Raw genomic sequence first — 22,030 nt, 5'->3', positions numbered from 1 at the left:
GGCAGTGTTTTGGGGCCATTGTTTTTTTGTAATTTATAGAAATGAGATTGTTTTTTTTAATTATAGTATTTTACGTGCCAAAACCACTTTCTGATTATGAGGTATGCCGTAGCGTAGGACTATTTAACCTGAGGTTCTTTAACGCGCACCTGAATCTAAGTACACAGGTGTTTTCGCATTTCGCCTCCATCGAAATGCGGCCGCCATGACCGAGATTCGAACCGGCGACCTCGTGCTCAGCAGCCCAACACCATAGCCAGTGAGCAACTATGGCGGGCAAGTAACATTGCTATCGTAGTACTACCAGGAACTCAAATCAGACTGTTCGTGGATGATTGTGTCTTTTTTCGTCAAGTTACTTGTACTAATCATCAACAGAATTTGCATTGAAGTCTTAACAAATTAAGCTGGTGTGATGAACATGGTATCGCTCTAAACGCACAGAAAACCATATTTGCGTAACTCGTACAAAAACATCTTGATTTTGCGTATAATCTTAGCTCAAGATCACTACAACAGGTAACGAAATACAAATATTTCAGCGTAACAATAACTTGTCTTGTCTTGGAATCTACATCGACATGTGTTCTGCCACCTTCCGTAAGTTGTGTTTTCTGAAACATAAGCTCAGAAATTATCCTAACATAGAACTACTCAGTTACATTACGTATATAAAACCTAAACTAGAATACTCTTGTGTTGTATTGTACCCCTTCACTGAAGCTAACAAAAAAACTTGAAGCTGCACAAAGGCTGTTAAGTTTGTTTATTCTAAATTTAAGGTTACAGACTCACCGTCTGAAATCATGGCTGCTAACATAATTGAAAAACTTGAACTACGATGATAAAAGAACCACCTCAACTTTCTTTACCTACTTCATTATCATAAGTTAGCCCTTGACCCACATGCATATTTATCTCCTGTGTCCACTAGACATACACGACATCACGCCCGTTCAACACCATATTCTAGTAAAACTAATGCTTTTCTGTTTTCATTTCTCTGGCGTGCTGTATTAGAATGGAACCGTCTAACTGATCTAATTTTCTGTGACCTAGAGCCTTGATACGTAATGTTAATTGGTGTTGTGCTTCAATTTTGCATATTATTTTACAGTAGAACGTACTGTTTATGGGTAATACATGCTGTTAATTTGTGTTATGTTTCCTATTCACGTATTGTTATTCTATGTTATCTTTTATGTTTGTACTTTTTATCTTGCCTTTTGTACCTGTCCTGCTTGCACCGGTTCTTAGCCTGCCGTATTAAATAAATTTTAAAAAATGAAAAGTAAATTATAGATTAATATAGAACGCATATTTCGATCTGCGGCAGCACCTTTGCTTCTGCCTAGTGTCCCGCGTACCGTCGCGAAAGAACGAAAGCCCGGTGAACTGCCGCGCGTGCCATAATAAATTTAATGCACTTAAGAGATAGCGAACAGTAGTCACCAGCAGCTAAGGGAGCGCTGCCCGCTTTAGGGCGTTAAATGCTTCACGAAGGTAGCAAGAAACCCGCCCACCACACGAGATGGGAGCAAGAACTTATTCTCCAAACAAATTCGAGGCATTTTAGGTCGATCGGAGGAAGGCCGATTTGTGAATGAATTAAATCCTGCAGTTTTACGTGCCAAAATTCCCAATCTGATTATGAGGCAAGATGTAGGTGGTACTCCGGATTAATTTTGATTTCCTGGGGCTGTTTAACGCGCTCCTAAATCTAAACACACGTGCGCTTTTGCATTTCGCCCACATAGAAATACGTCCGCCGCGGCCGACATCGCACCCGTGACCTAAGTAAGGATCAGTAACTCCGCTACAGCGGAGTCAAACGACTGTTAGAGATTAAGATTTGTAGTATACTAGAAAATAAGGCCGAAATAGCCATGCCAAGCTGTTAATGCAAAGAAACAAGAGAAATAGCTAATTTGCTTACTTTTTCCGGCTCATCGAGTCGAAAAAATTTGGCCGATGACATTGGAGAGGAAAGGGCAACTGGTTAAAGAAGTTTTTTTACAGCTAGGACCCACAAGCCTTGGGACCCTTTTACGACCACTGTAACCGAAGGGCGTGGCTTGACAACGTAACGGTAACTAGTACCTATTGAAAAAATTAGTAAGCCTTCGTTTACAAAGAATTCTGCGAAGTGTTTGTATTGATTCGTGAGGCCTCTTGTCTGAAAACTCTGGTGGGTCATGTCTAATCACGAAAAAGCAGCACAAAAATTATGTGCATCATGCGCACTGTGGAAGTGAATTTAAGCGAAGCTTCCTGTGCTGTTTGCCTCGATTCAGGATAATTGGTGGTGATGTTTACGGCGAATGCTTTCTTCAGCGTTTAGTGCAATACGACAGTGGCGAGTTGATGTTAAACGTTACTTCGCGTGTACCACTACTGTCTGTCTGCGCAGTACACAGAACACACGGCAAGACACATAGTACACAGAACAATGCTTGCTTGAGGCGTTGTTGTGCGCCATTGCTCATAGCTTGCGAGATAAGCACAGTCATTGCCTCGCACTACATTGTAGCAGAAGTGTTAAGCCATAATTATGGGGCGTTCCGTGTCAAACTCAGTCTGATCATGAGGCACGCTGCAGTGGAGGACTCCTGATTAATTTTAACCACCTGGGATTTTTTAACGTGCTCCTAAAACAAAGCACACGAGCATTTTTGCATTTTAGCCACATAGAAATGCGGCTGCCACGGTTATGATCGTACCCGCGACCGCCAGCAACGCCATAATCATAAAGCTATCGGGGCGGGTACAGAAGTGTTGATTTGATGTGCGGCCGCTTCCGTATAGTGTCGTCTAGATGCTGTGACGCTTTAATGCGGCTTTGCGTCTGCACGCCATGCGTCAGTTGTCCGCTTGACAAATTTGCAGGATGTTTTGTTTTTTCAGAAATAGCAGAAACGTAACGTACTACACCTTGAAATTAAATTACAGTTTGTCCGCAGCTGCTACCGTGTCTAGTAGTAGCGTTTCCTTGTCTTCTCACATCGCCTTATCGCTTTCCCGCCTCCCCCACTTTTCTCAGTAAGTGATTATAAGCATAACGGAGACCAATTCTCTAAAAGATTCTGGACAGGAAAACAGACACGTCACAGCCATTATAGAATTTCACCAAATGGGGAGGAAATAAGGTGCGCCGAAAGATATTGCCCTAAAATTATGTGTTTCACGCATTGTTGCATGAGAGACAATTTCAGACTGTTTTTCTTCCTTTACCACGAGGATTAAGGACCCGATGTTATAGCATGTTTTACAATCGTTAAAAAATCTATCCGGGAGAGCCTTAAGCTGCTTCTTTACGAGGTGTCTTTCGGACTATGCAGAATTTTAGTAATTGCCTGTAGCATTTAGGACAATTATGATCCTTTAACATGATTACTCGAAGAGGCGGACATGACTAGTACAATAAGTGCAAATGCGAATTTACTAATTAACAAACATTCAGTAATTATGTTTTAAACTTTAAGTCACGTATTGAAATTTGCTAATTGTAACTGGTAAGTTGGCAAGGCATACGCACTTGAAACGAATTCTAAAGATGGCACCGGTTTCGAGATATGCCCCGTCAAACTTGTCGTAAAAGTGCACTGTCGCACTTATTTTCTTAACAAAAGCTGTTTTATGCACTGACGCACAAAAGTAACTGCATCCCCAATGTATTCCGTTGCAAACTTCGCTAATAAATATCTCGAAACGGGTGTCAGTCTGAGCATTCGTTCCAAGTGGATAAGCCTAGCAACTCACCGGCTATTGGTATTGCAATATGTGTATGTGTGGTAAAGTGATTATTTAGCGCTTAATGAAACATTGTCCATTATTTAGTCAATTGCGATTCCTCATGCAAGTAATGTGCGCCTCATCGAGTAATTCAACTCAAGGACTAGAATTGCACAATCTGCGAGAGGCAATGTTTAAAAAATATGTGTAGTCTAAAAAATCAGCTGGTACAATTCTCCCTAAAGCGTACTGTCCGTTGAAGTTAACTGTTATTTGCACATGGATATTGCCCACCGGCTGTTAAGAAAACCTGAACTTTAAAGAAAACACACAATTTTGGCCTATGTGTAAACGTCGGTAAAAATGAGGTGGTCCATGACGGACTGCGGCGAAAAGTGAGTATCAGGATATAACTCTCAGCACACAAATTTTTATGTAAGAACTTGTTTTAACGAAGAAAAAAATTTGAAGGTGAGCCCCACGGTTGCAGCATTCGGGTTCACACTTCGCCTTCACCACTTAGCATCTCGGTGAGAAATGCAAACCAGGCTGACGCGCACGGTAATAAAATACGGGAGTTCCATTCGCTTCGCGAAACCCAAAGTGGCGGTTTGCGTTTCTTGTTTACAACATGGATAGTGAATGCTCTTCCATAAGGAACAACAACCTCAAAACACGAGCGAAGAGCGAAAATAGGCAACCTGGCTTGCCGTATCCACGACCGTACAGGTGCTCGTTCTTGCGAATGGCCTATGCGCGTATTACTCGCGGTCTTTGTCAAGGAGACGCGGCAGCAGTACCGCGTAACAGGCTTCAGATGAACTCATCAACATCCTAGAAAAATAAGTTGTTGGGTGAGTTAGTAAACGAAGAATACGAAAAGACGAGCTGAAGGCCAAATAAAGACAACAGAACCTTTTTTTTTTTTTGGAAGGCACAAACAAACAGTGAGCCATCGTCATGTCGTTTTCCTTGCCTTCTTACTATTTCGTGCTTGTCTTATTGCATTCATTATCAAGATCGCCAAATTTCACGCTGCCACTGCAGTGTATAGCAAAATGTTTTCAACCCAAACACATTGAACAACTCCGTGCAATGAACTTACGGGGTGATTGATGTGCGGCTGGATGGCAGCTCCGACTCCGAACACTGTCTGGGCGAACCCGATGGCCAATGCACGGGCACCGGTTGGAAACATCTCGCTTAAGTAAATTATGTTGATGTTGATCGCATTTCCGATGCACAGCCGACCCGCAAGCATCATCAGCCTTTCGGCCAAGGCGTAAGCTGGACGAGAGACAAGACGGTAAGCGTTGGCCATCATGGTAAAGCAGCAGGCGTGGTATAGTTCAGATAACAAATGCACAAATGAAAGATTGACTAAAGTAATCTAAATAGTACATACTCTAACTATTTGTTGGTAACGCAGCCAAGAATGCGGGCCTTGCCACGGCGCCCGGTAATGTGCTCGAAATTGTAGCTCCGGTTATAAAATATTGTACTGTACGTTTGTCGTGCGCCTATTTACGCGTGATATAATCTCATGACCTTAACGTAACCAAGCTCTTTCCTGATGTCGTTATTGCGTCATAATATCGACTTTTTAGGTCACGGTTATCGTACCTCATGCAACGTCCAATTCCTTATTACATACGTAGCACGTTTTAATGCACGGTAGAGTATAATTTTTTATGGTATTACGAGTAACTGAGTGCGTTACAATTCAAATAATTCAACTCAGGCTTTGTGTTATGTCTTTCAAGAGCGATTTAAGTTGCGCTTGTTTTCCACCATTCGCTCACACTCATACGTGCCGTCTCGACTTCTGTTTTTGTAGCATCCCGTCACCGTCACGGCACCGGCGTCCATCATGAGAGCGTTTCCTCACCCGTTCCTCCTCGGCATTAGCACACCGGTGACGTTTGCCAATGCTCTTAACATTGCCGGCTCCCTATTTTTGAGGAGAAACCGGCGAGGAAACGCGGTCTGATGACGGACGCCGGTGCCGTGACGGTTAAGGGGCGTATGACGGCTGAGTGAATCCGGCCTTACTTCTGAAATGGAGCGCGATTGGCAAGAATGTGCCGTTCGTGTGCTGCAGGTTTAGTTGTGGCGCTGTCGCGGCGCCCGGGCGGCTGGTCATGTGGTACTTTTTCGTATTTCGCGGGCTTTCTTTCGAGCACGGAATAAACTTGCCTAACGATTCAGTCAACTGGATCGCATGTTTTAAAGCGAAGCTTTCATGTCTCGCCGATTCGTCCGTGAGCGCCGAACACGCACTGCAGGAAAGCGAACTTGCATATCTGCGTAGATCACTGCAGTTTACATTCGCAGTACCACGCCAGCGTCGACTGACTGGCCGGTCAGTGAATGACGGCCCGAAACGACGAGTTCAGCAAGAGTAGCGCATGCGCACGAAGTTCACTGGAAGCGCAAGTTGCGTCGCGATTAACTGAGCTTCTTTGCTTATCGACGACAGCAAGTGCGCGTGAACACAGGCTCGTCTTAGTATCTGGAAAAAATATCAAAGCCCCTTCCTAAAAAAAGATGGTTGAACGCCACGCTACCCAAACGAACTGTATATATCTGCACTGCATTACGCCCGTCACGCAATGCATTCCCGGCCGTCACCATGGGCAGGCCGCGGGTGCAGCGCACGGCAGAAGAGGCTGCCATTCGCGAACGCAAGTGTAGAGTCGTCCGTGAAAGTGAGTGTGCGCGTGTAATCAACGGCTAAATTATCTAAAATAAAGGCTATGCCACTTAACGAAATGCGTCTTCATTCAATTTCAACGCTCAAAAGATACAATCTTAAACATGCAATCAAATCGTATATACATATCATCGGGTCGAAAAGCCTTTCTTGGATTCGTTGCGTGGTCGTTGGCTTTGGACTGACTTTCAGTTTGCGTTGGGGGAAAGCTTGGCGTTCAGCCATCTTTCTTAAAGAAAAGGGCCTTGATATTTCTTTTTTCAGGATATTGTCTACGACTTATTGATATTTGCTCTGAATGCCGTATGGAAACATGTTAAAGCGTGAAGCGAGGGCACACCTTTTGGCAAGCAGGCATGGAGTAGATAAGCGACCATGGTGAAAATTAAAAAGCAGATGGTGGAACTCTTGCGTGGTAGGTACAGCAGAATCAGATGGCTGACGATTCCGCTCACTGCCTCGATGACACCGCCCACGAGGAAATTCATGTATGGGTCCACTGGCAACAGTCCCGTGTCCAGTGCCAGTTGGTACCGCACGAGAGCTGTGCAGAACCTGCGAGAAGCACGGACGTCGCAGTTGCAATGCGGACTACGAGGGGGACATGTGTGTAGTGCGGCCACCAATTCCAATTAACTTGCGAAGGTGCCAGCAGCCCTCTGTTCCGACCCTACTCCTCTGAGTGGTTTCATGTCTTGTGCGCTTACCTGTATTTTCGACACGGGGAGCAAGGGACACGCGGGCAATGACGACGCTTTTGGGCTACTTATGCATACTTTAGTAAGGGCAGAACACGATCCCAGTGTAACTTAACAGTACTTTAGCCGTGAAGGGGGGGGGGGGAGGGGAGAAGGCAACGGAAGAAGATAGTTTCTCGACTGAATTCCTGAAGGACACTTGCTTGCTTCTGTCCAATTGCGTGGCATTTGCATATTTGACAATCTTGGTGCATGATCGTTGGGACACCTTCTTTAGTTCTTTCGACTAAGATAGCTCATGTTCGTTAGTACCCTACAAAAACCCTACGACGCCAAATGAGTGAATCAGTTCTTCAAGGCCCACAACGGCTTGTTCTAGTGCAATTCGGTAAAGTAAGCCCTTGACGGGGACAAACAATGCGCGGGGGGGGGGGGGGGGGAGGGCTGTCCTTCAGAAATTAATCCAGTCGAGAAACTTCTTCCATCGCCTTCCCGTTCAGTGCACCATTGAAATTCGCATGTTACTCAAGACGCGATTTTGTTACCAGGTATATGAAAAATGAACCAATAAATATTGTTTCTTCACTCAAAGGTGTACCAGTGAGCCACAAAGATGTTTAATCTAGACAGTATGATTCGTTGACTTCTTACTTTATACAAATATGCGATTCAGTGTTGTAGATCGTTGGTATCTTTCATATAAGAATAAAACTGATAGCAGCGTGCAAGCTGCTCTGCAATGAAATTTGCGATGGGACGTACCTGTCCCTTATGTACGTTAAGCGTGCAAAATGTGGATATCGCCCTTGTCATTTTATTGCCTTGTGCTGTCAGATAAAAAGAACTTGTTGCACAGTTATCGAAATGGATAATTCTGTTCTAACGCTTTTCATCATACAAGATAAACCGTAAACAGAGGAATATTAAGGAAACGCACGTTCGCCGGACATTTTTTATGGATCACATCTAAGTTCATTCATTCGTCTGATTGTTCAGAGTTTTTTTTTCACCTCACGACTATATGTGCCGCTGAACAAAAATGGGGAAGGAAAGGCAAGATGGTCAAACAGACGCCTTGCGATTTGCTACCCTACCCATGAGGAAGGGGGTTGAGGAACGGAAAGGAGAAAAAAAGAGCAATGAGAGCACGTCTGTCCCGAGGCTTTGAGGCTCTGGACACTTTCCAGGCAGTCGGAGCAGCTAAGCCCCATGAATAAAACTTAGGAAAGAGACATTCATCCTCGCCAGGCCTCTCCTTGTCTCCTCACCTTCCCCTCGTCGCTCGCCCTCGCAATGTGCTCTTTCGCTCCGTGGCGCGTGTAGTCACCATTGAACACGCGTGTACCGCATTGGTGTAAATTAGGCTATTAACACCCTTTCCGCTCACACTTTTGTCTTGTACTAGGCGTTTATTGTGTGAACAGGTCTTGGCGCAGTATCCTGTGCCTGGTTTGGCGGACCAGAGGTGCAAGAATTTCCTTTTTCTGCAGCAAAAGAACCGCGCGAGTGCGCTGAAGCCGGCAAATAGAAACATGTAGAGTTTTGACGTAAAGAATTATTCACGCCCATGATATTGCAGAAAGAAATTTAGCTTGGTTATCTGTTTGAGTAGGTTCTATGTTAAGCAGCGCTGACAGTCATCAGAACGCCCTGGCCTCGTTCATAAATGTAAAGCGGTCATCACATGATTTTTTTGGGCCATAGTTGACGTTATTAGTACTTTCTTTTCGTTGCAGTTTTTTGTTAAGCAAGAGACGAAGGACATGATAAATTAACTAGCGCACGTGCTTATGGACTATAGCGTCTCTTGTTGGAGCTGTAAGATAAAAATGACAGCGAAAATAAATACAGGTTGGATTGTACACTTACACTCGCATTTAAAGCGGCTCGACAAAACGCTGTTCATGGACGTCGTGCCCTTTTCGTAACAAATTTGCGAGTGGCAGAACAAATATAAATCTCTCCTTGTTGCTCGGCTACTTGATTCATACTTTTATGGCAGGAAAGGCGCGCAACATAGAAACGTCATTCGTAACTAAGTTTAACCCTTCGGGGTGGCGTAGTGGCTTTGGGTTGAGGCTGCAGGATCGAATCCTAGTCGCGGTGGCCGCATTTCGATTGGGGTGAAATGCAAAAACACCGGCGCAGATTACACAATACCACGTGCTTAAAATTAATTCGGAATCTCCACTACGGCATTCCTCATAATCATATGGTAGTTTAAGGTTATCTAGAGAACCAAGGTACAGTTCCTAAGGCGTTGCCAGTGGGCCCAGCAACACGAGCACCCGAAATCAGACCAGATAACAATCGAAACTAAATTGAAAACATACATGCTTATTGTAACATAAGTATAATCGAACAGCTGATGTTCACTGCTGCTGAGGGTCATGGACCAGATCACTGACGTTTTCTGCCCGTTCGTTTCTTCATACAGTTTCGAGTTAATTTTCCAGCATAATACATATAAAGCTCAAGGCCTCCATATCATGATCGTGTGTGCAAAATAGCACGCGTGTTCAACACGCAGCTGCATTATTGGTGTGTCCATTAACACTAAAGAATTTTTTTTACAGCGGTTACGAATAAACGCTACACAACTAAATTCCAGACTGCGTTTGGAGCGTGGAGGCAATGAAAATACAGCAGATTAGGCTTTGACAACGTATAAGCAAGCGACAGCCCGTCCGTACTGTGTAGCTTTTGTGGCTGACCCATATTTTGCAGAATTATTACCGTGTAATGTACTCCACAATGAGTGCTTTGGTGCTTTGGGAGCAACAATTGCACAAAACAAAAACGCTCTAAGCACGAACTTGCGCGGACTGGCCACTATTCCCGCGTTGTGTTAAAAACGTAATGGCGTGCGCACTCTTAGAGCTATAGAAATGGCGCAAATATTGCGTTGTGACTAAACCAATAGCAAAATTAATCACTTAGCCTTTGCGTTTGTCTTAAAGGAGAAATAACTGCATTTCAAAGGAACAATATTGTGCTGCAAGGTAGCACGTTCCAAAGAGATTATATGCATAGGTACTTATGTTGAAAATGTATGAACTCATTCATGACCTACGTCGTGGGTGTGTGTCTTACGATGACGCACGATCCCTTGTAAAAGGTAGACACGTGAAGTCACGTAAACAGTAGACACGGTTTCTGATAGAAAAGATAACCGATGTTATGAGCCTCTAAAGCGAGAGTAGCTTGCTGAGAAAGGACTCTTCGTGAATTCAGTTCTTTCCAGCATCTGCGAGGGCATTATTTCAAGATAAGGTCAACGCATTCGAAACTAGAATGACCGACTGTGTTGATCCCAGCAATCAACTTTCTTTGGCATTAGATGACTCCTAGTGAAAGATCGAGTAGATAACCATAGTTCTCCCCCCCTTTAAAATTGTGAATTGAGTACTTCCACTGCTATATATTCTTGCAAGGTCACTGAAATGAGCATGCAAAAGAATCTAGTGCGCAATAAATTGTAACTCGGGTCATCCTGAGTTACAATTTATTGCGCACTAGAAACTACATCTCTTCCTCTTGATCTCAAGTAAACTATCAGCTAAACCCGTTTGCTCTCATTTGAACTTCCATCTTAGCGTTTCACACTTTCGGTTCCACGGCTCGTTGGAGATTCCATATGCTCAAGGTTTCAGCCCCATGGGCTAGTCGTGATACGGGAACGCACTGATTGTATATTTTTCAAGGATATCTAGGATAACTCGCATAACTTGATTGCGCTTACCATATGCATCTGTCTACCATATGATCTGTTTTCGCGAACAGGCCCAACGCCAATGGAGTCGCGATATAAGCGTAGGACATCGGGAGACGCCGATGCGAAACACAGCCATGCCAGATCTGACGGCGACTTAAAGGAGTACCGGCACAAAATTTTCGTGTCAGCTGTACTCCTTTAAGAGACCAACAAAGAGAATTAATGGCTCACCCACAGCTACGTCAAAGTCAATAGGAGGCATAGCGGATATGCGTAATGGAATTCCGCACGGGCGAGAAAGAATAGATGAGTTCGGCATACTTACTGAAAGATTACGTTGGTCAGCGTAAATATGATCATCGTTCTTGAATTGCACATGGCCAGGATTCCAGCGCAGGCTGTGGCTTTCCGATTCCCATGTTGCTGCAAAGCGAATGCATAAAAGCAGCTGCATGAGTGCGAAATGATCAAGCAATCCCTGAACCTACACTACTTCGCCTGCTTATGTCATGTTAACACAACCAAAATATTTTAATGTTTTTGAACAAACAATGTACATTTTCCGTGTAAGCTCGAGTTTTCACGAGATGGATGTCATTTGCACACTCAGACTGTCGGCGAGACAGCATTGCAGCCCAGAAGTAATAAAAACCTTTTGCTTTCTTTTTGCTTCGTTACTATTGACGATTCACTGAAGTTCACCTTGCTTTTGAACGCGCACTTCACTTCCAAAGATTCTGAAGTTCAAGGTTTCGTAGCCAACAAAAGTCAGTTTGAATAATGAGCGATCTTCGTGTCACCAGAAGAACTTTAGAAAGAGCCTCTACGCTCGAACACCGCTGCATAACGCGCTCACAAATGCAGATGGTAATGGTTGCGCTAGCAGCATATATTATTAGAACGAATAGCAAAAATTAACAATGGGCGTCAGCTTAATTCCAAAATGTTGCCATTATTAATGCAGTTGCATTACTTTGAGACTCTTAGGGCGTATCTTTATAAGCGCTGCTTTCACAGCGATGAAATGTTAAAAGGCTTCCATTCTATAAAGAAGCGAAGAACGAAAACTGAGGACAACCATTTTCACGGTTGTTAAAAAAAATATTGTGGGGTTTTACGTGCCAAAACCACGATATGATGAGACACGCCGTAGTGGGGGACTCCGGGTTAATTTTGACCACCTAGGGTTCTTTAACGCGCACTCAATGCAAGGTACAAAGGCGCTTTTGCATTTCTACCCCCATCGAAATGCGGCCGCCACGGTCGAAGTTTTTGTCTGTATGATTTAACATGTGTACATGTCAGTAAAATGTGCATGACTGTTAGCAGTTCTTGCCACTTCTCGCATGTTGGTGGGTCTTCTTTTCTAAGCAAAAAAATTGACAGGTGTGCGTGCCCAATGCTTAGTCGGCATCAAGCTACTTCCATAAAGTGTTCGTAGTGATTGCATGAGTCCCACTCGTCTAGTACAGGTTTAGTAAGATGTACCTCTTTTGCACAATATTCCAATTCGTGCTGCCATTTTGCCATTAAGGCCTTACGAATCGCTCGGATACTTTGTCCATATGAAAGTATTGCGTTACATGCCTTTGTAAGCTGTCACGGATGCGGATCTATCTGCCGCTTCATGACCCGGTATTCCAACATCACCCGTATTTGTTTGAAACTATGTAAAATATCACCCAGCAGAGATTCACACTCGGATTTCAGATGTAGAGCCTTCAGTGCATTTAAGGAATCGGTGTATATGACAGCAGTTTTGTCCTTGTCAGTGATAATTTTTTTTAACTACAGACCATATAGCATAAACTTCAAGGAAAACTCAGCCATACTGTGGCAATCGAGTACATTTACCCCAATTTTTCGTTACGGCCACCACACCCACATGTTTTGGTGTTTTAGACCAATCTGTAGAATTCTGTTTTTACATTCGTTCTGAAGAGCGCGGAAATCTTGTATGATGTGTTCTTGAGGGGCGTCTCTTTTCTTTATATGTATCCATGTCCAATCACATTGCTTTATAAAGTCGCACACCTGGGACAATTGTAGTGGCTCTTTAGCAACCTGGAGGACATCATGAAGAATATCACAATCTCGACAGTATTGCTCACATCGCAAGATAAGCGGCCTAATCATGTTTGGTATATTTGTATAGTGCAAGTATGAGTTGCACTGCGTCACGATGTTGTAGCTTGTGTTGCGGTGGTGACTGAATTTTGAGTACGTAGAAAAAAGTGAGTACGCCCTGCGCTGCTGTAAGGGAGGCTCAATGCAGTCAACGTATAGACTTTGGACAGGTGATGTTCTGTAAGCACGACTTGCCAGTCGGAGATGATATACCGGATGAAGTCGTCAAAGGCAAGACTTCCTGGTTGAGCCATAACCTATACAACGGTAGTCTAGACGAATACACACAACAGGCCGGTGATGTATGTAAGAAACACGTTCGATCGGAACCCCAGGGCTTATGAGACGACACGTTGAGGTTATTCAACGCTTTAATTGCCTTAATTTATGCTGTTTATGTGGGCTAGGAAGTTTAGTTTTGTGTCGAAGGTCACTCCTAAATATTTATAATCTTGTTTGGCTGGCAGTGTGGAGTTCTCCAATTTCAGGACTGGGTAGCAGTGTAGCTCTCGTTTCTGATAGAATACAGTAGCTTTTCTGAGCCGAGAAGTGCAAGCCATTTTTGATAGCATTGTGCAAGGTTATTTATTGCGATTGGAAGCTGCCTCACCGTTTACCAAACTTGAGGCGCGGCAACCCACTAGCAGATCGTCGAGGTATACAGAGCGCATAACGGACGACGGTATAACCTTATTAACAGAGTTTGTACTTATGAAAAGTGTCGTGCTTAGAACACAGCCTTGCGTAACTCCATTTCCTTCTGTAAATTTATGTGACGGTACTGTGCCGGGACGTGCCTGAAATGTTCTATCAGACATGAAATCAGCTAGGCATTTCAGCATTTTACCACAGATCCCGAGGTCAGCTAGACCTCTTAAAATTCCCTATGTCCACGCGATGTCATAGGCTTTTTATAAATCAAAGAAAACTGCAAGACAATGTTGCCTGTGTAAAAATGCATATCGAATTTCATATTCTAGTCGGACAAGATGAGTGGTTGAGCAAGGCTTTTTATATGCGCAATGGTGAGGGTCTATTAGGTTTCTTGATTCTGAAATAAATGAGAGCCTTATACTAATAATGCTTGCGTATGATTTTGCCAGATAGCTCGTCAGGGCAATGGCCCTGTAGCTGCTTGCGGATGTTGGAGATTTACCAGCTTTTAAGAAATGAAACTATTGCTTTCTTCCATTCTTTCGGCATTATTCCAGATTCTCGGACTGCATAGAAAAATTCCAGAACCTCTACAGGTGTTTGGGATAGGTGTGCCAGCATGGAGTAGTGAGTGCGGTCGTGACCTGTTTTAGAGTGGAGCTCTTAGGCACCCGTTCCTGCGGTGAGCGTAGGCGTAACCGAACGAATGAGCCCAGCGAAAGATGAAAGCGAACGCGGAGCGCAGCGCGGGATGAAAGACGCGAGGAGAAAAGTGGTGGAGGAGGGTGCAGCGGAACCATGAGGCGGAAAGGGGAGGAGGAAGGTATGGTGAAAGCGTGAGATTGAAAGCGTAGTGCCAAGACGATCGCTACGGGATGGCGCCAAAGTAGCGCGCCTCGTCAGTAAGGTCCGGCGGCGGCGGTGGCGGCTGCTGTGAATCGCGCGCACGCGACGGCCACGTGCTGGCTCTCGCGTCCTCCAGATTAGCGAAGCAGTCGCGCCACACTTCGCTTTGTTTGCAATGCACGTCACGAGACAGATTTTCCACGCCAGCCAGTAAATATCGACATAAAACATGTATAGAGCTGCGCTCGAATTTCGCAGTAGATAGTATCGTAATCGCCGATTTTTTTTTTTACCTGCACAGCGAACGCGGAGCAGTGTAAGGGGGATATATAATTCATTCGAATCGTCAGTAGTAGGCAGCTTCTTTTTCTCAGCAGACTGTCTAGTTTGAAAATTCTTTTGAACAGTTTACCGAGCTGGATAAAAGTGTTCGCAAAGTAAGTGAGCCTGTTGTGTTTGTGTGCCTGGGCTTTTGTAAGTAACGGTATTGTTTAAGATGAGTAAGCTCCGCTAAACTTCACCTGTCCCCGCATTCGTTTTGATGTGACTGAACTGTTTATTGATGATATCCATTTCTTCCACGGCGATTTTTCCGCCTGCCTTCGAATAAATCGTGGTTTGGCTTTGGCCTGTTTAAAGCCAAGGAGCTTGGTATAGGTCGGGTTTCTTCGCAAGATTATCCAGGTGCTATTTTGTTGTGTTTTAGCTTTTGTTGACTCAGGTGTCCACCAGGGATTAAGATTTTTGCGCACAAGGCTGGATGCTTGATGTATTACCTTTACTGCCACTGAAATTAAAACCGTAGTGAACTTTAAAATTTCGACAGCGATTAGCTCACTTGAAAAGTCTTCGAGTTTTGCATGTTCTATAAAAAGAGGCAAATCATCAAGATGTGTTTTTCAGCGCCACGGTTTAAAATTATAATGGGTAGTGATGATGCGGGTTTGATGATCGCAGGCAAATGATTGCTGCCATATAGGGTGTCCAGAACTTCCCATTTAAAATCAGTAAATGCACATGGTGAGCAAAAAGTCCAGGCAACTAAAACTGTTAAGTAGAATAGGTTGGCGCACCTGAGTTTAAAAGATAAATATTAGATGAAATAAAATATTCAATAAGCTACGCTCATTGGTCAGTTCTACCTCTGCCCCAAAGTGTACAATGGACATTAAAATCTTCCACTAAAAGAAAAGGCTCGGGCAACCATTTATTAAATTTTCCAGTTCTGTAAGTGTACCGTGGTTATGAGGCGAAATGTAAATGGACCAGATGGTGACAGTTTTATACGATAAAACAGTGACGGCTACGGTCTCAAAAGTAGTGTTGAAGTGGTCACTACGGGTAGGAGTACCGCCTTGTACAAGTGTAGCGACTCCTAACAAATGGCTGGAATGTTCCCGGCCCTTAACACAGCAGTAATACGTTTGAGCAATTGACTATTTTTAGGGCCTAGGTTTGTTTCTTGTAGGCAATATGCTGCAGGTGAGAAGTTTACTATGTTACATAAATTGTGAATCAGCCCTCTGCATTTCCAATATATGCTAAAAGCCATAGTGATGGAATTGAGAATGTTAATTTATATGTAGAAGCTCAAAAGTTGTACTTGACATGTGCTAAAGGAGTTTTACTATTTGCGAGAGCTGTAACTGTTCAGGTTACCGGTCCCTCTTGAAACGCAGTTACAAAAAGTTTGCCCTTAGTGAGCGCCAGGGAGCGCGGATCTTTTGGCGTCGATGACGCCGCGGTTTAAGGGTCAACCTCGAGCGCCTTCTCCGAGGCGCTGGATCATCGAGAGCCAGGCGCCAAGACGCGCGTCTCGGGCAGTGGAGTTGTGGAGTTCAGTTCAGCTTCGGGCCCTACCGCTGTCTGCCGGCCCGTCTTCGATCATGAAACAGCACTGGCTGCTGCCACAAGAGGGCACATTGAGTTTCTACAGGAACGCCGTGCGTGAACCCTATCGACCCCTGAAACAGATATGGTACTGCCACCTACCACGCCGCACCGGCACAACTTATTTGAGGTGAGTGCTCTAGCCTCTTCCTCGCTTCATCGAATGAATTTTTGTTTTTGTTTTAAAGTGATTGCAATGATTTCTTTTTCTTTCTTCCAACAAGGGAAGCTCCATGAGTAAGCTGGATGGTCTCCCTTTGCAATTGACACATTGCGTGGGAGCATTGCAGTTGTCAGCAGTATGGTCGTTGGCACTACACTTCGCGCATATTTATTTGATTCTACGAGAATTTTGATTCATGCCCGAACCTCTGGCACTTCAAGCACGGCATCGGGTTCGGTATGTATGGCCTGACGTTGATCTTCAAATATCCTGCGTCAAGTGAACTGGCGACAGCACTGGTACCATATGTGAGTCGCGTGTTTCGTGGAGATCTGTTGGTCATCTCGCCGGAGTGTTATTCTTTGTACCTTAATTACGTTTTCCTCTTGGAATCCTTCAAAGCTCTTCGTCACTAAGGTTCAAGAAATCTGATATTACTCCCCTGCTTGTGTTGGGTAATCGATGTGCAGAGATTGTCATGTTAATGTCACCGATACTGGTGAGTTAAGCGAGCTTTTCAACTTGTTATATCTGTCAGAGGACGATATCGAGGTCTCCGCTTGTCATCTTTAAGGATTTGTAACCAGATCCAATCGAGTTTGCAAGGAGTTTAGATGCTAGGAAATGCGATACTTTACTTAAGGTTGTGTTGTCTTCACTGTGAGGGGCATGTTACTTTGGGAACGTGTCTTCGTTTTTTTTCAAAAATAACCGTAAAGTTGCTTCGCTGGCCCTCCTTTCAGTGGGCGTACCGAAGAATACCTGCAGACGCCAGCCATGCATCGCCATTGTAACGTCTTATATTCATATACCCAAGACTGGATATATTACACTAGGTTAACCCTTGCCGACCAGAAAATCGGAAGTAAAAGGAAGGGATTACAAGACAGGAAAGATTGAAAGTGAGAGAGAAATACGAAGGTTGAAGAGCAGGACAGGAAAAGGTGACTGCCGATTTTCTCCAGGTGGGTCAGTCCGCAGGCGCCCTTTATGTGAAGCAGAGGCCAAAGGTGTGTTGCCTCCGCCGGGGGACCTTAAAGATGCGAACCGCATCAGCTGAACCCCCAGGGTTCCAGTTTCTGCAGACACAGCTAAGCCACGCATGGCTACACGCGAGAGGGTGCAACCCTCACGTTCTCGGGTACGTGGTGTAGCAACCCAACAAACACCTGCTCACGCAGACGCCCCTGCGGGGTTAAATAAGACGAAGTTAGTAATGTTGGCCATACCTCCTTGTACTGATTCTTCAGCTTAGCGAGGTCTTCGTCTTCAATATGTTTGATGTTATTTATCTTGGCGATCTTCCTGATGGCTTCTTCCGCCTCCTTGTACTTTCCAACTGTCAAGAGCCACTTGGGAGACTCCACTATGTACCTGATAGAAGTTGTGGAGGAGGAGGTGGAGGAGTAGGCGGTACGAACGATGAATGTAAACAACGACACGCTGTAACCGTGGCATTCCGGTTGACGGGGCTAAATATTAGGGTTCATTCGCACTACGAACTTTTTAACGGTATATACAAGTTAGCGAATAACGCCAACGATAGTAAACACGTCTTTCGCCCATCATAAAGGGCGCGCATGCCATTGACGTAGGTGAACATTCGAAAGTGAACATTTCTTTGCCTCTTCATCGCATACCATGAGGCCATGAGCTTGTGCTTGCTTTTACGGAGAAAGTGTGGACAATTGCAAAAGTTCAAAATAAAATGCAATTGGCCACATGTGTATTGTAACATCATTTAATCGAAATTGAAAGCTTCCGTTAACGTATATTCCAGCAAGTACGTCGGATCTGCCGTAAGTTTCAATTTCATGCACCAGATATCATGTGGAATCAATATTTGTACATTAACTTTCTTTCCGTCAGCGCGAAGCTTCTTGAAGGGAAGAGATTATGATTGACTTGACGCTGCCACCGCCTGGACAAAAGCCAGGTCAAAAGCCAGGTCAATTAACCACGATAGCGTGGTTAAATAAACCGTTTTAACATGTGAACTGCTGATAACGTACCAGTGAACTCTTTTGGGTGTGCTTTTAATACATATCCCTTCCAGAGGCAAATTCATGCCGTTACTTTATTGCTTCAGTACATTTATTGCAGACTTAAAACATTGCGTCTTCAGAACAAGAAAAATGTTAGATTTCTAGAGATAACAAAAGTGACCGAAATTTCAGACCATACTTCAATAAAGCTGTTAGACACTGAAATTAAAATTTCGGTTGTTTTGCAGTAATGTGCGTGGGAACAGCTCGGACTGCACGCTCTACGAAATATGAGCTCGCATGATGCACAGCTAAAGAGGAGAGACTTGCGACCAGTGGCACCGCCACGGAACACCCAAAAGTCCATACTTCAGCACTGTTCTCGAACAAATCGCACTTAACGAAAGACTGCATCTCAAGTTCTGCCATAAAAGACAACGCGCGGGCGGCAAGTTTAGAATGCGAGGGCGCGCATGCGTGCGTTGCTGCGCATGTGCGCATGCGACTGAGACCTAAGATTAGTTACTAAATTTTGCACGAATGCCTGAAGAAAATATGTCCTAGCCATCGTCATGACACGACCCCACATCTTTCAGAATTCGGCGAAAAATTTCCGAGAAACAAAGTTTGCGAAAAACTACCTATAGGGGATCGGTAATTTACACATTTCCTTTGGGTGGAGACGTTCGCTCATTAGAAGAAACTGAAATATTTCGCATCATGTAGAAGGTCATGCGCGCATACGGTGCTGCGATATCTAAAGAAATGTCGATGCGGGTCATTTCTGCTGTGTATTTCATTTTCCTTTCACGATAGACCTGTGCGTTCTGACCCTGCGTGATACGTACGCTGCATTCTCGTCTTACGACATACTGCACATTATGAGTAAGTTTCGACCGCACCCAGGTGAGCCCGGTCTTCCTGAGGAAGCTTTAGCTCGAGTGCTCCTATCTAAATACATGTAAAAGGAGAATTCGTTTTTCTCGGCAACCACTGCACCAAATTTGACGAGGTTTGTTGCATTTAAAAGAAAAACTTAAGATCTAGTGACTGTTAGTTTCAAATTTTTGAGTTAGGTCGTCAATTTTTTATTAAAAATTGGCGAAAATCGAACTTTTTCAAAAAACGAAACTATCAAGTTTACAACTCTGTTACTCAACCACTGAAAATGATAATACAATTCTGTGAATTGCAGCAAATAGTACATCTAAAGCGGACAAAATTGATATGTTACACATGAATATAAAAAAAAATTTAATCATAGGGAAATACAACTTTTGTGAAACCGTTGTAACCAACGCAACAAATTCACGTAAGATGTAAAATGACATATTGAATTTGTCCGCTTTGAATGATCTAATGGATGCCGTTTACAGAATCGCGATATCATTTCTTGATGCAGAGCAATGAATTTGTAAACTTCGTGCTTCTATTTTTTTCAAAAGGTCAAACATTTGAAAATAGTTTTAAGAAAATTCAAGCCCTAAATCGAAATTCCGCTTCCAACAGTCACTAGAATTTAGCGTTCTCTTTCAAATGCAACACATTTCATCAAAATCGGTCCAGGGGTTATCTCATAAAAACGTTTTTGCGTTTTACATGTATTTGAATAGGCCGCGTAGGAGTTGGGCCCGAGCTAAAGCTTCCTCTTAAGTCGCATGTCTCCAAGCGTTTATTTTCGGAGTTATGTAGACTCTCTGGAAGGCACACGAACTATCACCTGCGGTTAGACACATGCATCGACGCCATGGTTAACATGCAAAGGCGATTGCTCTGCTAAGCCCTACGATAAGCAGTGAACAAGATAAGGATTGACATTGAAGTACGAAGTCCTTACCTTTAAGAGCAGAGCATGGAGGCCTTCCAGCATTAGAAAGTTCGAACTTCATTATTGTCTTAGTGATTAGTGGAGTGCCTTAAACTACTCACTATGAACAAGTGCGCATTACAAATAATAAACGAGATGTGCTAGCGCATCTAGCTAAACTTTAAAATCCGCACGACATAATTTGTATAAGATCAGCAGTATGGTGGTGAATGCGAACTAGCTCATAACAGATACTTTAGTTGTTCCTACGACAACCAGGGTAACAACTTAATGTTTGAATGCCTAATATTGCTGTACATCGAGTGCTCAAGTTTAACACCTGCCCCACTGTATAATTAAAATTTAGTGAACAGTAGCTTTTATACGTTGTCCTGTCGCTATGCATGTTCGATGCTTTACGTTTACTAATTTAATTTTTAATTACACAATTATTCCATTATGTAGTCTTAATTTTTACACACTGCTGGCTGAAGATCAAGTAGAGGGAAATAGCCAAAATTACAAGTGTAAGGTTTAGAAAATTGGAAGGAAAGCCATACTTAAAGCAACGAAGAACTAAGCAGCACATTCACAAATGACATAGCTCAATCAACCACAAATAGAGGTTAGAGGTGAGCAAGCGTATATTGTGCAATCGTAAGTTACTACACAGAACATGCTTCAAAAAATTACGAGTGTCATTTGCTGGCATAGTTCGCGATTATCACCATGAGTGTGTCAGGTTTTACACAATAATGAAATACTTTACATGTTTAATGTTAAAGAATCTTGTGTAAAGTAAGCTATTAGACTTGAGCCTGTAGGTTTTTAAACCAAAACAAATTATCTGCACTTGAAACTTCACCTAACACTCGAAAGCAGCTCGATTCTCGTGAACTAAATTCCCCCTAGCACACCGTGGCTGTGGAGCTGAGCCAAAGGCCTTTGTCAGCGCCCGAGGGGATCATCGGCGGCTCACCTCCAGAGCAGCAGTGGCAGTGCATACATGGTAGCGAAGACAGCCAGCTGGGCCTTCCATCCTGGTACAACGGCAGCCAGGCCAGCCAGCACGGCGATGCCCACTCCCCAAAAGATGCCATATGCCACCATCGATCGTCCCCGGTAGCTTGGACCAATGCTTTCTACATCTGTGACGAAGCGGCAAGAAAACATACGGTCACATGATCCCGACGCAAGGAAGGAATAAGCCGCTCATTTCCTTCTAATGACAACAGAATTCTTGACGTTGCTAGACCAGTTTTTTTTTTGTCTACCAAACCAAAAATATGGGTCGATACCGAAGATAGTGCAGCCTAAAAGTGTTCACGGCGCCGTGAACTTCGTTCACGGCGCTCCTCAGTGAAAAAAAAAATTCTTTAAAATATATCCGATGCTGGCCAGAATCGAAACCACGTCACACAGGTTCTTCAATCACAGCAGGCCGACGCTTTAGCCCGCTGTGCCACGAATGTTTTTTTTTTCTTTATTACATGGAAAAGAAAACTGAAGGTGTATTACAAAGGGGACACAACTACACACCTAAAACTCAGGCAAATACACACATGCATCCAACAAGTGCATCGAGTCTGGCGGAGGTTTCTGCGCAGCGTACACACTTCTTACATAAGCAGCACTTTCGCGAAAGAAGGACTTTGTAGATCGCGGGCTTTCGGCATGGCGATCACACAGTCTACTTCTCC

General features: G+C 43.9%; 1 protein-coding gene across 2 annotated transcripts in view; it reads right to left on the bottom strand.

The window, feature by feature from the left end:
* The window catches only part of LOC126548539 (solute carrier family 22 member 6-B-like), a 73,299-nt gene that overhangs the window by 9,831 nt on the left and 41,438 nt on the right, over window positions 1–22,030 (bottom strand). For both annotated transcript variants that reach the window (XM_050196766.2, XM_055063347.1), the window contains exons 5-9: window positions 21,310–21,478; window positions 17,768–17,912; window positions 11,184–11,281; window positions 6,786–7,000; window positions 4,838–5,019 (exon numbers count right to left, since the gene is read on the bottom strand). In XM_050196766.2, coding sequence (XP_050052723.1) covers window positions 4,838–5,019; window positions 6,786–7,000; window positions 11,184–11,281; window positions 17,768–17,912; window positions 21,310–21,478 — 809 coding nt within the window. The remainder of the gene's footprint in view (window positions 1–4,837; window positions 5,020–6,785; window positions 7,001–11,183; window positions 11,282–17,767; window positions 17,913–21,309; window positions 21,479–22,030) is intronic.

The sequence above is a fragment of the Dermacentor andersoni genome, chromosome 1 (genome assembly GCF_023375885.2).
Source record: "Dermacentor andersoni chromosome 1, qqDerAnde1_hic_scaffold, whole genome shotgun sequence".
Taxonomy (NCBI): domain Eukaryota; kingdom Metazoa; phylum Arthropoda; class Arachnida; order Ixodida; family Ixodidae; genus Dermacentor; species Dermacentor andersoni.
Note: the sequence above shows the minus strand (reverse complement) of the source record. Positions and strands in the feature narration are given on the sequence as shown.